At 43.2% G+C, this 18,469-nt stretch overlaps 1 protein-coding gene across 7 annotated transcripts in view; it reads left to right on the plus strand.

Annotated features, from left to right (window-relative positions):
• Nucleotides 1–1,350: 1,350 nt before the first annotated feature.
• Nucleotides 1,351–18,469, plus strand: part of bmf (Bcl2 modifying factor) — an 81,221-nt gene continuing 64,102 nt past the window's right edge. For 3 of the 7 annotated variants that reach the window (XM_062968195.1, XM_008116845.3, XM_062968194.1), the window contains exons 1-2: nucleotides 1,356–1,551; nucleotides 17,320–17,639. In XM_062968195.1, coding sequence (XP_062824265.1) covers nucleotides 17,324–17,639 — 316 coding nt within the window. In that variant the 5' untranslated portion in view covers nucleotides 1,356–1,551; nucleotides 17,320–17,323. Of the gene's footprint in view, nucleotides 1,552–17,319; nucleotides 17,640–18,469 lie in introns of all 7 variants that reach the window. The other 4 variants (XM_016995934.2, XM_062968192.1, XM_062968193.1 and 1 more) reach the window with 4 other exon arrangements.

Consider the following 18,469-nt stretch of genomic DNA (forward strand, 5'->3'; position numbering starts at 1 on the left):
CCCACAAAGGGATCTTGCGGAGTCAATTCGTCAGCAACCGGAGTAGCGTGTGTGGACAGCTACTCCGCTTCCAAGCCTCCGTTCCTGTCGCCAAGCCTTCGTTCCCAGCTTTGTTTACTCCACGAATCCTGCCTTGCTTTCTAAGACTCAGCCTCGTCTTGTTTCCCGGATTTTACCAAGAAATTACCACGGATCTTGCTCTTGTTCCTTGTTTCCTTGTTGCCTTGAATCAAGCCTCGTTTTTCCAAGAATCAAGTTACTTCCTAGCCTCGCTCAAGTTTCATGGGCTAAAAGACCTTGTCATCTCCCCTCACTTTGCCTGGCAAAGTGAGTGTTTCGGTTATTGGATTACAACTTTGGACCTTAATATTTCATATTGGACATTGTTTCTTTGGACTAATTTTGACCTTTCCTGAAAGGTCTATTTCTGGACTATTTCATACACTTGCTTTTATTAACTTTATATATTCCTTCAATAAAGATATTAGTTAGATTCTGGCCTCTGTGTATGGTTATTGGTGCTCTGCAGCCTGGGTCGTGACACAATATAATATACAATAATAAATAATATAAAATATTGTATATACATATAATATTTATAATATTATAACGTAATACAATATAATACTAATAATACACTATAATATTAATTATATATTACATGCAATATTACTAATAATATTACAGTATAGTGGTATAGTACAATATAGTAGTATATAATGCTAATATTGTGCTATGCTAAAAATATGATATATTGTAAAAATATGATATATTGGGTGAGAAGGGTGGGATATAAATGTAGTAAATAAATATAGTAGAGTCTCACTTATCCAACACTCACTTATCCAACGTTCTGGATTATCCAACGCATTTTTGTAGTCAACGTTTTCAATATATCGTGATATTTTGGTGCTAAATTCGTAAATACAGTAATTACTACGTAGCATTACTGCGTATTGAACTACTTTTTCTGTCAAATTTGTTGTATAACATGATGTTTTGTTGCTTAATTTGTAAAATCATAACCTAATTTGATGTTTAATAGGCTTCTCCTTAATCTCTCCTTATTATCCAACATATTCGCTTATCCAACGTTCTGCCAGCCCGTTTATGTTGGATAAGTGAGACTCTACTGTACCGGTAAATAAATAGAAAGAGCAAGTGACCCTAAACTCAGAAGGGAAAGACGGAGCTGGAGAACCAGAAGCCGAAGGGTCTCCCGAGCCAGCCCCGCCCGCCCTGCACTGGAAGCCTCTCTACAAACCAGCCACGTTGGTGTCAGCCTCGAATGTGCCTCCTGCTCCTGATTGGTCCGCTCCACCCGCGGCGTCACCAGCGGGGCGTGGCCTCCATCAGCTGTTTGGGCCATGCCAGGAAGCAAGTGGGTTTTGGAAACAATGCCGTGTGGCGCGAGCGGCGGCGGCGGCGCCTGAGGTTGCAGCCCGGGGACTTTCCGGCTCCCGCGCTTTTTTTCCTCCCGCCACAAAGCAGGAGATTTCGGAGGGAAGGAGCCCGCGAGCGGCGGCGTTGGCGTTGAAACCGGGGCAGCAGGTTGGTGATGTCCGGATTGCGGGGTTTTTATTACCATTTGGTGCATTTGCCTACTGCGGGTGCATCTACACTGTAGAGTTATCGCAGTTTGACACTACTTGAGACTGCCAGGGCTCAATTGATATGGGGTCCTGGGAGTTTGTCCTTTTCTGCCCAAGAGTGCTGGGTGTCTCTCCAAACTACACCTCTCAAGATTCCATCGTATTGAGTCCTGTAATCAAAGTGGTGTCAAGCTGCATTAATTCTACAGTGTAGATGCCTCTGAGAGGAGGAAGCATTGGGGTTTTCTTGATCAGCAGGAATGATGAAATCATCAGCCACCTTGTCGCCTAGTAGTTGGGGGAAGGAACTGTGTGTTGATGTATTGTCAAAGGCTTTCACGGCCAGAATCACTCGGTTGCTATGAATTTTTCGGCATTATGGCCATGTTCCAGAAGCATTCTCTCCTGACGTTTCACCCACATCTATGGTAGGCATACCTCCCAACAAAAGATTCCCTCAGGCAGGAATCAGCCAGACTTTGAAGCTGCTAGGCTTTTCAGTGCTAATAAGGTGATTAATTGCAACATTCACACTTGCCTCCAACAGACAAGAGTTCTTTCTCCCACCCTGGATTGTCCATATACATAAACCTCTCTTGCCTAGTTTCCAATATACAGTACCTCATAACCTCTACGATGCCTGCCATAGATGAGGGCAAAAAGTTAGGAGAGAGTGCTTCTGGAACATGGCCATACAGCCTGAAAAATTCACAGCAACCCAAAAGTGTGTTGCTCTCCCTTTGGGAGAAGGCATAAGGGCTCAGTCTTGATGAGGGAACTGAGATGCATACATTTTACAGAAGGCCTATTTCTGCCCTTTGGCAACCTTATCATTTGATTATCTTGGGCTGAGAGGTTGTCCAAGAGGTTTACATAGTTGAGTGGATATTTGAACTCTGCTCTCCAGAGTCATAATAATAATAATAATAATAATAATAATAATATACTTTATTTATATTACGCTCTGTCTCCTTGAGGGGACTCAGGGCGGATATATACGGCAAACATTTAATGCCATTATACAATTGACAAGGACAGACAATACATAAACAGAGGTATAGGCTTTTTCCATTTTTGTCCATCTCCGGCATCTGGAGGCTGTGCTTGACTCTGGCCATGGGGAGGTGCTGTTGCTCCATTTTCCACTCCAAGGAGCTTTGTTGTCCCTAGACAACCTTCTGATCGAATCGTTGGCATGTCCTTATGGGTGCTTTCTATTACATCCTTGCTTAAAGCAGTACCTATTTATCTACTAACATTGCTGTTTTCAATCTGCTAGGTGAGCAGAAGCTGGGCTGACGGTTGGGAGCTCACCCATACTCGAGCTTGAACTACCAACCTTTTGGTTGGCAAGATTTTCTGCAGCTGGCAGTGAACCCGCTGTGCTAAAGCCCGGCTCTACACTCATGCATCTATAAGGTGCATCTACACTGCAGAATTATTTCAGTTTGACACCACTTGAACCGCCATGGCTCCATGCTATGGAATCCTGGGAGTTATAGGGTTACCAAGTCTTCAGCTTTTTCCAAAGAGGGCTGGAGCCTCGCCAAACTACAAATCCCAGGATTCCATAACATGGATTCATGGCAGTCATGGTGCCAAACTGCATTAATTCTACAGTGTAGATGTACTCACCGTCTAATGCGCAAACCATTATACCAAACAGATTAATTCAATGAATCAGTCGAGCTGGATTTCCTTGGAAGCTAGATCACTATAACCATTACTTCTGAATTTATCTGGTAAAATTTACCATTGCACCACGAAACAACATCTTTATGAAATTAAGACTTAACTGAGCTGAAAGAAAAGTGAGAACATAAATTACCACAGCAGCTGAGGTTTAGAGAAAAGATGCTTTTAACAGCCGCTTGGCAGACAGAAACTCCAGGGGAAATTTAACTCATCTCCTGAATGTATATTTGAGATGTAACCATTCTGGTTTTCTGGGCAGACTTTCCTTGTCGGATGGATGGATTACTCGCGGTACCAATTGGCAGTTAATCTGAATAGCTTGTGATTGTTTTGGTGGGGGGGGGGGGAGGGGGTTCCTGGCATGCCCTGAAGAATAGATTTCAAGACATCATTCATTCTCTAAAGAACTTGGTTTGGTCCCTTGAGACAGGTCAGTAGTAAACAGATTGGGTACTCTTCCCACAAAGAAATAGATTAAGTGCTTGCCCAAAAGAATGGTTTTGAACCTGCTGATTTGAATTAGTATTACTGATCAGCAAGGAGTCATTCACTTGGGAGGTTTGGCCACTAATGTGCTGTGAGACAAGTACTTAAAGGATCAAATGACTTCATATACCCATCTCTGCTGTAAGGTCAAGTCAGCTGGAGTGCTGCTTCTTTTTGTTTGTGCATCTAGTTTTAGGGATTTGTTTTGACCTCATCTCGAGCTGAAATAATGCATTTAAGGCGTAAAGGTACCACTGAGTCTGCAGCGCTTAAATGTAGGACAGGAGGGGAAGGGGAGAAACAAAAGATTTGAGAAGTCCTTCGTTCAGCCCAGTTTGCAGTTTTGTTTGTGTGTCCTATAGGCCGCCCTCTATCCATCCTTATTGCTCCATTTCTGAGCAAGCCGTGTATGTAGGGGTACCCCCCTTTTTTTTGTTAGAGAAGGCTGGATGCAGATGGAAGAATGTAGGCATTGTGTGGCTTCCAACAGGTGTTTCCAGGGAGAACGGACAGAACTATTTTCACTTTATTGTGATTTATTGTTAACTGTCATTATTATGTTGGAACGTGCCTGCAGAGGTGACTTCCTTCTTTCAAGAAGATATGGTTGTGGTTTGTTTTGCTTGTTTCAGCATTTCAGGAACTATTTACATGGGATTTCAGGCAGCCTCTCTTATCCAGATGCTGGCTAGAGTGGGATTTGCTAAAAGTCATCTACCATCTAACAGCATTATGCCCTTAAGACCCGTAGGGGATTTCTAAGGAATACTTGGTTCTACTGTAAATGCCTTATCCTGAAAATGCTCTCTGGAAGGATTTCCTGATTTTAAAAAAGCCTTCCTCTTGAAAATAATAATAATAAAACGTTGTTTATATCCTGGCAAGGGATCTCAGACTTCTAGGGATGGCAGACCTCATAGCCGTGTCTGAAGCTTCACAAAGGAGGAGGCACTTCAACTTGCTTTTAATAGTAACTGAGCCCAATGCAGAAAACCACACACTCTTAGCTGGGAGTGAGTCACAGTGACCTATGAACACAGTGGGACTTTCTTCAGAGTAAACATGTGCAAGACAGTGCTGTAGGTAAATGTTTGGAGTGAGATCTGTGTCACTTAGATTTGTACTGAATGCGTTTCTATTGATCTCTTCTAGCTTGTTGTTTATGGTCACCATGAGTATATTTGAACTACATTACCTCACACCAGCGAACCTGTGTTCAAAGAGATAGCTGTAATAACCTGTTTTGGCACTAAAGAAAGCATAATCCAGTAGCACCTTTGGGACTAACTGGGAAGAAGACATCTTTAGCGTAAGCTTTCAAGGCCATATCCGTAGTACCTGATGTAGAAACACTTCTCTAGAAAAGCTTATGCTAGAAATTTCTTCTTACCACTTAATCTCTGAGGCATGTTTGGATGCCTTGATGTTTTTTTTAATTATATCCTGTACCATTATAGCAGTTTGGCACTGGTCATGGTTACAGTCACAGTATCCTGGGATTTGTAGTTTGGTGAGGTACTTGAACTTCAAATCCCAAGGTTTTGGAGGATGGAGTTAAAGTAGCATCAGATTGTTATGTAGATTCACCTGAAAATATATATAGAGAGTACCTCAGAAGTCTGTGGCAGTGATTAAATGGACATTGAGCGCCTATAGATGACAGATAAGGAAACTTTCTTGGCCAATGGCTCACATTCTAAGTTGTGAAGGGTTGTGGGGGAGAGGGAGGTATTTAATAGTAGGTACATCTAGGGGCAAGGTGTGGATGTAGTTGAAAGCCAAGTGAGAGAGATCAGATATTTTCTCACCAAGCATACAAACAGCTCAATTTGATGCATGCGGACTCAGAAATAAGTCTCAGTGCCATTGTCACAACTTCAGTATTTAGGGTTCACCTTACTAGATAACATGCGGTTAAGACTGGAATGAAATGTTAGGAGCTCTGGATGGAGCCGGCAGCTTCCTTCCTGTTCCTTCTGGTAGTTTAGAATTTCCCAGGTTGTGTGCTCCTGTCATCTTCTGCCACTTGTAACCTAGGCTTATCAGAATATATAGTAAAATGAGAATCACAAAGTGACATGGAGCATATCAAGTTTTACAGTGGATCTACAGTGTCTAGAAAAGTTTTCTTTCTAGGAATCTTTAGACTTTGCAGTGCAATTCTGTGGTCAATTTCTGGCAGAAACTGACTACAAAGTCATGCAGGAGGACCTTGAGTTTCTTAGAAAAGCATAATAATCAAGCCCATGAATAATCAAATCCACAAAAAGTAAACCAGCAAATGTGGAAGGCCAACCGTACAATGCAAACAAGCAATGCCACATTACTGCTATATTGAGTGGTACTGAGATAGAAATTCTGAGAATTGGAGTCCCCCCAAAACAAGCTTCCCAATTGCTATGGCCATGAATAGCAGTTTCAGATGAGCCAGAAGCCATTGGACATGGCATTAACCAGGACCAAGGAATAGATCAGAATCAAGGATACAGGAAGATATCTAAACATAATATCTTGTAAGTGAAGTAAGGCTATACTGGAATAGGAAAGGCATTAGAGTTTGTTCCAGGGTCTAATAGTCTTTCCCTTAAATTCAGTTGTTCACCACATGGAGGAGCTGCATATACAGTAGAGTCTCACTTATCCAAGCCTCGCTTATCCAAGCCTCTGGATTATCCAAGCCATTTTTGTAGTCAATGTTTTCAATATATCGTGATATTTTGGTGCTAAATTCGTAAATACAGTAATTACTACATAACATTACTGCGTACTGAACTACTTTTTCTGTCAAATTTGTTGTATAACATGATGTTTTGGTGCTTAATTTGTAAAATCATAACCTAATTTGATGTTTAATAGGCTTTTCCTTAATCCCTCCTTATTATCCAAGCTTCTGCCGGCCCGTTTAGCTTGGATAAGTGAGATTCTACTGTAGATCCAGTAACTTTTGACAAATAGGCAGTGTTATTGATTTCTTACATAAACGAGTACGTTTTTCCTAAAAAAAATTATCTCCTATAGTCTTAAACGGAAGAGTTTTTTTCTACCTACTGCACATATAGGCCAGATCTGAGAATAGTAGTGCTGAACATGACCAAATGTTCTGCTCCTCCTTCACTTGTGTAGTTAGGTACTGCCTATAGAACAAACCCTGGGTTCTGTAGGAGCTCAGATGCTCCCACTATTCCTATTGCATTTCAAAGTTGTTCAGGGTTTGCCTGTTTCCTCTGATTGACTTTCACATTGAAAACAGAGTGAAACCATGTGGCCCAGTTCTCAAGGGCAGGCAAAAATATCCCCTTAGAAGTAGTATGTATATCCATATATTGTCCCACTATGACTGGGAGATGGCATGAGATGCTCTTCCAAGCCTGGGCCAACAAAATATTATTACTTGTAATGTTTCAGTAAAATGGAGAAATTTACTCTTAGTTTATCATGTGAATTTTCTGTCTTTCATCTCCTCCCCACCAGTGCTGTAGATAATGTGAATTCCCCCTCACCCCCAGAATCACCATTATAGCATAATATTGCAAATGCATATTTGGAAAAAGTTTGCGTCTATTTTCATTGTTGTGAGACATAGTTTCTGGTAAGTGTACAGTATTTAGATTTAAACACCATGCATTCATAACTTACTCATCTTTTTTCTCCTATTCTCATTTGTGTTCAAACCTCAAATAAATGTAAATAAGGCTGGATCCAGGATCTGAGCCCAGATTATCTTCTTATCCCTGATTATCTGGCAGTTTAAAGCAGATAATTTGGGATCAGTTCCTGGGTTATAGGGGTGTGTAGTCAGCCAATGGATCTCAAACTTGTTCTCACAAGTTGTTCTTAATTTTCCCAAAGCCCAGTTCCACATGGCAAATCATCAGGGATTCAGAGAACTGACATCCCATAGCATTTAGGAACCCAAGTTTGAGAACCACAGTTTGAAGGCATTGCCCTTGGCTACTTTCCTCTTTTGTTCTCCCAAAACATACTAGGACAGGGCTTCTTAATGAAAATTATAGTGTTGTCTGTTGCCAGATCTTCATCTGAATTAAAAATCCTCTTCATGGTGGGATAAATCATAACTAACACACCTCTTGTAGAGCTCTAAATATGACAAGTTTGGGCATGTTAGGACTGTTCCAACAGTTTAGCTGTCTAAGGCAAAGGACTTGCTAGCACTTCTTCTTCCCTTTCCTCCTAGCTGGGGACAGGACATGTTTTCCATCACATATAAGGACAGAAGGATAGATAATGTAGCACATGGAGATCTGTTCTCCAGCATTTTCCCATCACTTTCCATATGCTGACTCACCCTTCCTTATGGAAAGCCAGTCCTGAAATGGGTTGCTGTTGAAATGAAACCAAAGAAGCCTAACTGGTTGTGTTATTTCAAACTTGGGACAAATGTACTAGTATATAGAATTGGTTCCAGATTTATAGCCATGTGTAATCAGAGGGGAGTTTCTCAAGTTTCAACGAGATTTAGTCCCAACTAAGTATTATCACAGGTTGCAATAGTCAAGGCTCTTGATAAATTATATCAGGTTGTATTGCGCAAACCTCAGCAAAATAGATGACCCAAAGATTGAATTTCACTTCCTTGTTTGGGGACTGGGGATATACTTGATTGTGTCCTTAGCTTAAACTAGCTTTACAGAAAATAATGAGAGCTAACTGCTGGCTTTAAGGAGATATGAAAACCCGTTCTTGTAATCTGTGACCCAGCGGTATGACTGGACAAGTGTGGCTTATATTTTCAAGGATGTATGGGTATAATTACCAGAAGTAAGTGAACCTTTTAAATCTCTGCCTGAAGGAGACTCGAAGCAGCTTACATATCATGGCAAAATTCAATGCCACAGTGTACATACATATACACAAATATAACATTTCAAATTATAAAACAGTTAAAACATATAAATGCAATAAAAAAGATTAAAAACATAGTGCCTAATCCCATAGTCATTCTTCAGCCATATTATATTATCCATATTATACTACTCCCCGAATGCTTGTGTACAAAGCCAGTTCTTTAGCTTTTTTCTGAAGATTGGGGGGGGGGGGAGTCTGATGTCACTAGGGAGGGAGTTCCACAGCCAAGGGGCCACTACTGAGAAGGCCCTGTCTCTCGTTCACACCATTGCATTTGCAAAAAACCCCAGAAGATCTTAACGCTATAACTGGCTCATAGAGGGAGATACGTTCGAACAGATAAGTTGGGCCAGAACCATTTACAAAGTTATAGAGCTGTGATTCCACTTGAACTGCCATGATTGCAATTAAAGTTTGGTAAGGCATTATTTATTTGTTTGTTTTATTAATTAAATTTATACTCCATCTTTCCCCTCGCTGAACTGCAAATTCCACAATTTCTTTTAAAATTATTTCTTTATTCAAGAAAGAGAGAAAATGAAACACACAAACAGGCATTACAGACACATAAAACTACCAAAACAATATAACTACATACTGTATACTACAACTGAATGATTATTATTTTTAAAACCCGACAGAAAACTAAATGTTTTCACCCATCTATCTGATGGCTGTTTCCCTTTTAAATTATAATATAAGCACACACCTACTTTAGGCAACACTCTTACTCTTTCTAGATGTCTGTCTAGCTTTCCCAACAAATAAAACTCTACTCTCATCTTAAATTTAACTTTAAAAATAACTTCCAGCACCAGATTTTTTAAGTCCAATATTTCTGGACCTTTCTTCAAGACCACCACACGTGATATGCTCTCCAAACATTGTACTCATATTTTCAGCATTTGCCCATATACATTTTAAAAGTATCTCTGGTGCTAAATACCATTATCTTATAAAAAAATTTCTTTCAGTTCACTAAAAGTAAATTTTAAACTCTTTGTCTACACCTTCTCCCACTACAGTGTTCCCTCACTACTTTGCGGTTCACTTTTCGCGGATTTGCTGTTTTGCGGTTTTTCAATAAACTCTAAAAACTATTATAAATCATAAAAAGTTACAATTTACAGCCTAAGGAAGGGAGGAAGGAGAAGTCAAAGGGCAACGAGAGGAGAAGGAGGTGATTTATCAACACACGGTTGGTTGATAAAGACTTAAAATAGTGTATAACTACTAAAATAATGTATAAATATTAAAATAAATATAGAGTCCCTACTTCGCAGATTTTCACTTGTTGCGGGTGGTCCTGGAACCTAACCCCAGCGATAAGTGAGGGAACACTGTATCCTAACACAATTTGTATGCATATACTTTGAGCCTGTTTGATCAGACAATTTTTTACTTTCACTTGTTAAAAACCCAGGATTCCATAGGTGGAACCATGGCAGTTAAAGTGGAATCATAGTGCTATAATTACATTATGTAATCTGGAAGTCCTCTCCAGAGATTAAAGCTGCCCTACTAGCCCCTGAGCTGCATCCTTGGTCACTTCCTCTGCTGCTCTGCCTACTTATCCTCCCATTGGAAGAACGCCAGGTCTGATGCTATCAAAGGAAGGTGTTTAAGGTGGAAGATTTGGATGCTCTTCATATATGTTTTTCCAGCAATGATCCAGATGCTAAGAAGGTCTTGGATTTTTTTGGAAACCAAAATATTTTGACTCAGTCCTGCTTAAGCTTCAAGAAGCTCAGTGGTATCTTATCCATGATTAAATCTTAGTATTCAGTTCTGTCTTTCAGATATGAGACTTGACTAATGCCGTCAAACATTTTTGTGGTTGCAGAACCAGGACATTGTTTGAGATCTCTGAGGCCCCTTCTACACTGCTATATAATCCAGATTATCAAAGCAGATAATCAACATTATCTGCTTTGATTATATGAGTCTACACTGCCATATAATCCAGTTCAAAGCAGATAATGTGGATTTTGTATGGCAGCGTAAAAGGGGCCTAAATTCCAAGGATTAGAATCAACAATGCCTGCCATCTGACATGGTTGTGATGAACTACTTTGGTTTCTTTTCATCTTATTTGCTTCTTTTGAAGCTTTTAATTGTGTGTGTGATTGCATTTTATTCATGATACTTCCCTTCAACATTTATCATTAAGCAGATCAGATGGACAGTATGAGTGATTTTTTTTCTCACCACCCCCACGTCTCCTATTCAAGCTGCTCTTGTTATGATTGAGCCTCATGGCTCTGTTACTGACAGACGTGGGCGTAAGACTCCTCGAGAGTCAGATACTCTCGAGGAGCGAGAGAGAAAAAGACTGCGAGACATATTTGCAGCACCATCTGACGAGGAGTCTTTCGAAGGGTTTACGGAGAGAATGGAGGAGGGGCTGGTTAGCTCAGAGGAGGATGAGATGGATTGGACTCGGGTAAGGGAGGAAGTGGGTGCCACTGGCCATGATGGGACAGAAGATGAATGGGGACCTTCAGGATTAGACCCATGGTTTAGCTGGAGGGATGGGACGGGATCCACAGCTGGAGATGCTGTTGGGCGTAGTCAGAGGTGTTCCAGCTCTGACGAGGAAAGTGATGAGGAAACGCCCGGGTTAAGGAGGACAGCTGACAGTGATGAAGATTTGTAACTGGCATAAAATGGGGCTTGAGAGCAATTGCAAATTGCGTTGGGCAAGGTAATCTGGGCAAACGCTTGGGATCCGTGTGTGTGTGGGACGTTTCCCTGAAGACTTGTGTGCTTTCCTGTGCTGTGACGTAAGTTGATTGGAATCCAGGGTCAGACGGCGGGAGGGATTGTGTGGGCATTTGTTTGTGCAAACCTGTGCTTACTCTTATTAGCTTGACCTTCCGTCGTCTTCTTGACGGACGCCATCTCCTGCTTTGAGAACTCGGACTGAACTGACCACGGCTTGTCTTCCCCCCTTCTTGGACTTGGAAAAACTACAAACGTCTGCTTCTGGCTTTGATCTACGGAACGGAACTGGTCTACTCAACTGCTACAATCCTTGGCTGATTTACTCGTGTTGGAGATCCTGTCTGCTGTGTGTGTGGGGGAGCGACGCAAGTTACTCTAAGCACAGTGTTGGCAGCAGAGAGGAATCTGCTGCCAATTAGTTGCATTCTTTGTATCTTTTGTTCCTTGGCTTTCGTTTCGTTTATACCCAGGCTGAAGCAAGCAGTTTGTTTTTACCCGGATTAAACTCCGGTTTAATCCGGTTTATCTTTTGAACATTTACTTTTGCCCCTTTTTGCTCCTTAAGGCAAAAACTGCCTGGCCCTTGTGTTTTACGGGCATTTTTGAGTTCTGTAATCTAATAAACTCTGTTACTTTGAATCTTGTGGCGTTCTGTCCTTGACAGATTGCCCAACGCCCATAAAAAGTTTATTGCAGCAATAAACCCGTCAGGAAGACGATGGATGAGTTAAGGGCCAAAGTAGACCAATTGCAAACGGCTTTTACCGTTATCCAAACAGCTCAGGCTGTGAAAGGACATGTTTTGACTCCTGAACGCTTTGACGGAACCAGGTGCAAGTTGCCAACCTTTTTGGCACAAGTGGAGCTTTATTTTTCTCAGCTCAGTGCTCATGCTTTTCCTACAGACACTAGCAAGGTGGCCTTTATTTTGAGTTTGTTGACCGGTCCCGCAGGACAATGGGCCACTAATTTAATTTTGGGAAATGACCCAGTCAAGGACAATTTGAATAATTTCAAAAAGTTGTTAACTGATACTTTTGGGGATCCTCTCCGCACGGAGAACGCTGGGTGGGCTCTGTATCGGTTGAAACAGGGAAAGGGGACTGTTTTGGATTACTTAAATAAGTTTAACCTGTATCGCCACCAGCTGGATTGGGGGGAAAATGCATTCATGCTTTTATTTACTGCCGGGTTAAGTGATATGCTCCAGGATGAATTAGCACGCTTGGAGCCGGCTGAAAGCTGGGACGCCTTAGTAGCTAAGGTGCTGCGTTTAGACGCAAGGTTCGAGGCTCGTAAACACTCAAAAGCAATGTGTGCGCCACCCATGCATGTAACCAGGGCACCTGTGGTGATGGGGGAAGAGCCCATGGAGCTTGGGGTCTTTAAAAAGCTGTCTACAGAGGAAAAGAGCCGTAGGAGGCAGCTGGGCTTGTGTTTGTACTGTGGGAATGCTGGGCATTTTGCCAAAAATTGTAATGTGAAACCTTCCCAGCTTTCGGGAAAAGGCCAGCCCTAGTGCGACGTGAGTCCAACGCACTAGGGCTCCTCAAGCAGTCAACTGAGGGGAGGAAGCATGTTTTCGTACCCATTACATTATCTGTTGGGGGAAGGGAACTTGTTTCTACTTTGGCACTGCTGGACTCAGGGGCTACGGTCTCCTATGTAGATATTGAGTTTGCTAAGAAGCATGGCATTCCTAGAGTGCGCAAGGCATGCGACGTGTGGGTGGAAGGAGCAGATGGGAGACTGCTGGAGACTGGGGTGGTTAACCATGAAACCTCAGCAGTAACGTGGGAGGTGCAGGGAGTAACGGGAACGTTTGTGTGGGATATTACGAGCTTGCCTAGATATGATGTGATCCTGGGGATGGATTGGCTAGCTGTAGTAAACCCACATGTAGATTGGGCAACACGTAAAGTGATCTTAAAGAGGCAGGATTGTTGCACTCTAAATGTTACTCATTCTGATATGGAGGGAGTGCCTGCTGAGTATGGGGAGTTCTCTGATGTATTTTGTAAAAGAGAAGCGGACAAATTACCACCGCACAGGCCATATGATTGCGCCATCAAGTTGGCAGAAGGTGCGAAACTGCCAGCAGGGAGGCTGTATGCCTTGACTGTACCGGAAAGGCAAGCTTTGCGGGAGTTTCTAGATGAAAATTTAGCCAAGGGGTTTATTCGCCCATCTAGTTCTCCAACTGCGGCACCGGTATTCTTTGTAGCCAAAAAGACTGGGGAACTTAGGTTGGTCTGCGATTATCGGATCCTAAACAAATACACCATTCGGGATAGGTACCCGCTGCCTTTAATCTCGGAACTGTTATCAAGGGTGCAAGGGGCTAAGGTCTTTACCAAGCTTGACCTGCGGGGGGCCTATAACTTAATCCGTATACGGGAAGGGGATGAATGGAAGACGGCATTTAACACGTGTTTCGGATGCCACGAGTTCCGAGTCATGCCTTTTGGGCTTTGTAATGCTCCTGCGGTATTCCAGAGGTTCATGAACGATGTGTTCAGGGACCTAATTGACCAATTTTTAGTGATTTATTTGGATGATATCTTGATTTTTTCTAAGGACGAGAAAGAACATCGTCAACATGTCAAGCAGGTTCTGCACCGACTGCGGGCTAATGGGCTTTTCGCCAAGGCTTCCAAGTGCGTCTTTCATGTGCCTGAAGTGGAGTTCCTAGGTCATGTAGTGTCAGGTAGGGAACTTAAAATGGACCCACATAAGGTTGACGCCGTCAACTCATGGCAGGAGCTGAAGACTAAGAAGGATGTACAAAGGTTCTTGGGTTTCGCTAATTACTACCGGGAGTTTATTCCGAATTTTGCAAAGCTCACGGTACCTTTGACGCAGCTTCTGCGCAAGAAACAGCCATTTGTGTGGGGGCGGGAAGCTCACGAGGCGTTTCTACAACTAAAGTCTAGTTTTCAATCGGACAACATACTAACCCATCCTGATGTTGACAGACCGTTCGTGGTAGAAGCGGACGCTTCTAGCTACGCGTTGGGGGCTGTATTGTCTCAGAAGGATTCCTCAGGGACCTTGCGTCCCTGTGGATTTTACTCGCGGCAACTAACACCCTTCGAGCAGAACTATACCATATGGGAGAAGGAGTTGTTGGCGATTAAGGTGGCGTTTGAGGTGTGGCGGCACTGGCTTGAAGGGGCACGGCACCAGATCGTGGTCAGATCTGATCACAAGAACTTAGAGCACTTGCAAACAGCAAAGAAGTTAAACCAGCGTCAAATCCGCTGGGCTTTGTTTTTCTCCAGGTTTAACTTCAAGGTGCAGTTCGTGGAGGGGAAGGCAAACTTGCGGGCCGATGCTTTATCCCGCAAGCCGGAATTTAAGACCAATGAGCAGGTAGTATGTCAGACCATCTTGCCTACTGCCTCTCTGTGTGTTGTAGATAATGAGCTTGGGTTACATGACCAGATCCTTGAGGCTCAGAAGGATGATGTATGGACTCAGGAGCAACTGATGCTGCTCTCTGCAGGTAACCGTACCATACTGCCGCATCTCCAGGATCAAGACGGGGTATTGGTGCGTAGGGGGCAGGTTTACGTACCAGTAGGGACCCTCAGGTTGGAGGTGATTAGAGCCCACCATGACGAACCCATGGCTGGGCACTTTGGCAGGTTCAAGACCGTACAGCTTATCACCAGGAGCTACTGGTGGCCAAAGATGCGGCAAGACATTCTGCGCTTTTGTGACAGCTGCGCCGTTTGTCAGCAGAGTAAGACGCCTGTTGGGCGCCCTAGAGGGTTGTTATCGTCTTTACCTGTTCCGGAGAGGCCATGGCAAATCATTTCCATGGATTTTATTTCAGATTTGCCTAAGTCTGGGGGTTATACTTGTATTTGGGTGGTGGTGGATTTATTTAGTAAACTGGCTCATTTTATTCCTTGTTCAACCATTCCGGCGGCCCCTACGTTGGCCTTACTATTTACAAAGCACATCTATCGTTTGCACGGAGCACCCGAGGTGATTATTTCAGATAGGGCTCCGCAATTTGTGTCACGCTTTTGGAAACACTTCCATGAGTGTTTGGGGACTAAGTTAAACGTGTCTTCAGCTTTCCATCCGCAAACGGATGGACAGTCGGAACGGGTTAATGGGCTCTTAGAGCAGTATCTGCGTTGTTTTTGTTTAGATCAACCCACGGCTTGGGTAAAGTGGTTACCGGTGGCGGAATTTGCTTACAACAATGCGGTGCACACGTCTAGTCAGCATACGCCATTTGAGCTAACTTATGGTTTTCACCCACGGGGAGGTGTGGCGCCGTCGACCAATGTGGTCTCTTCGGACCCTGTGTACCGCTCTTCGGAAATGGCTGCATTGCATGATGTTGCCCGTCGCTTACTGTTGGAAGCTAAGGCAACGCAGAAGACTCAGGCTGACCGCCACAGGCAGGCAGGGGAGGAGTTGGAAGAAGGGGATTTGGTGTGGTTATCTTCCAAACATATTAAACAGGCTGGGGGAAAGTTTGCGCCTCGGTATTTGGGTCCCTTTCCTATCGTTAAAAAGATTTCTTCTGTTGCGTTTCGTTTGCGTTTACCGTCTAGTTTAAAGGTCCATCCAGTCTTTCATCGTTCGCTGTTGAAACTTGATACCTCTAGTCGTCGTGGTGCTATAGCGGAGGGTATCACTGCCACTTCTCCGCCATCGGGGGAGGAGGCCTTTGTGAGAGGGGATAGTGTTATGATTGAGCCTCATGGCTCTGTTACTGACAGACGTGGGCGTAAGACTCCTCGAGAGTCAGATACTCTCGAGGAGCGAGAGAGAAAAAGACTGCGAGACATATTTGCAGCACCATCTGACGAGGAGTCTTTCGAAGGGTTTACGGAGAGAATGGAGGAGGGGCTGGTTAGCTCAGAGGAGGATGAGATGGATTGGACTCGGGTAAGGGAGGAAGTGGGTGCCACTGGCCATGATGGGACAGAAGATGAATGGGGACCTTCAGGATTAGACCCATGGTTTAGCTGGAGGGATGGGACGGGATCCACAGCTGGAGATGCTGTTGGGCGTAGTCAGAGGTGTTCCAGCTCTGACGAGGAAAGTGATGAGGAAACGCCCGGGTTAAGGAGGACAGCTGACAGTGATGAAGATTTGTAACTGGCATAAAATGGGGCTTGAGAGCAATTGCAAATTGCGTTGGGCAAGGTAATCTGGGCAAACGCTTGGGATCCGTGTGTGTGTGGGACGTTTCCCTGAAGACTTGTGTGCTTTCCTGTGCTGTGACGTAAGTTGATTGGAATCCAGGGTCAGACGGCGGGAGGGATTGTGTGGGCATTTGTTTGTGCAAACCTGTGCTTACTCTTATTAGCTTGACCTTCCGTCGTCTTCTTGACGGACGCCATCTCCTGCTTTGAGAACTCGGACTGAACTGACCACGGCTTGTCTTCCCCCCTTCTTGGACTTGGAAAAACTACAAACGTCTGCTTCTGGCTTTGATCTACGGAACGGAACTGGTCTACTCAACTGCTACAATCCTTGGCTGATTTACTCGTGTTGGAGATCCTGTCTGCTGTGTGTGTGGGGGAGCGACGCAAGTTACTCTAAGCACAGTGTTGGCAGCAGAGAGGAATCTGCTGCCAATTAGTTGCATTCTTTGTATCTTTTGTTCCTTGGCTTTCGTTTCGTTTATACCCAGGCTGAAGCAAGCAGTTTGTTTTTACCCGGATTAAACTCCGGTTTAATCCGGTTTATCTTTTGAACATTTACTTTTGCCCCTTTTTGCTCCTAAAGGCAAAAACTGCCTGGCCCTTGTGTTTTACGGGCATTTTTGAGTTCTGTAATCTAATAAACTCTGTTACTTTGAATCTTGTGGCGTTCTGTCCTTGACAGCTCTCTGAAGAAGATGCAAAGAGAAAAGAAGCAGGATCTCTTCTTGGAGCTACCATTTGGTAACAGCTTCATAATATGTGTGTATCTGTTATTTTTGCAGTAAAATGGATCCTCCCGGCTACTTGGATGATGACTTCTCCACTTTGGATGGGCTGGAGGATGATGTGTTCCATGCAGAAGACTGTGGACTTGCCAGTCAACCCAGTGAGATGACCTTTCCTGGCATTTTCACTCAGAGCAAATCCTACAACTGTCTTCTGGGGAGGTTCCAGCTCTTCCCACTTACACACTGTTGTGGCCCTGGCAGTAGGCAGGCCAGGCAGCAAGACAAGGCAACACAAACACTCAACCCATCCTCTTCCAGCCAGGATGTGATGTTACCTTGTGGAGTCACAGAAGAACCCCAGAGACTCTTCTATGGTAAGAATGCTCAAATGTTACGTTTTTCTTTGCTTTAGGGCAAACAAACCTGTATCGTCTGTATCTGTGGCAAGGAGTGGGGAAACTACAGTCCACAGGTTTCATGTGCCCCCAACCTTGTTTTGTGCACCTTCTAATGTGTGTATGTGCCTTCAAGTCACTTGTCAATTTATGGAGACTCCATGAATTTTATAAAGTTTTCTTAGATGAGGGATATTCAGAGTTGGGTTTTACAGTGCCTTCCTCTGAATTATATCCGGCAGCACTTTGTATTAATTGATAGTTTGCCATCCAAGTACCAACCAAGATTGACTGTGCTTAACTTTCAAAGTCATATAGCATCTGGTGCTTTACATAAAGAAACTAGAGATTCCTCCAACTTTCTGCAGTGACTTTTTAGGACAGTGGAATATCACCACCACCCAAGAATACAGTGATCAATTAACACATATCAGTGTAAGAATATAGGCACTGATAAATAATCTGAAAAACGCGATAGAATAGACAAAATAATTACTTGAGAAACTTTAAAAAGCTTATTAAATTCATGGGTGATGCATGTGAGCTTTTTCTCATAAAAATAGTATAGTACAAATATTGTACAGTACAATTAAAATATGTAATTGCTCAGCATTTTCAAGGTCCTCCAGTATGACTTTAAAGTTATTTTTCAGTGGACATTCTTCATTTGAATACGGTTCGACATTGTCTGCGATTTTGTTTATTACTACGAAGTCCAACAACTTCTCTCCCATGGATATGGGGGTTATACTGCACTAAGCTATATAAATTAAGTGTATTATTTATTATTAAGCTATTCTTCTGGAGGC

This window comes from Anolis carolinensis, chromosome 1 (genome assembly GCF_035594765.1).
Source record: "Anolis carolinensis isolate JA03-04 chromosome 1, rAnoCar3.1.pri, whole genome shotgun sequence".
Taxonomy (NCBI): Eukaryota; Metazoa; Chordata; class Lepidosauria; order Squamata; family Dactyloidae; genus Anolis; species Anolis carolinensis.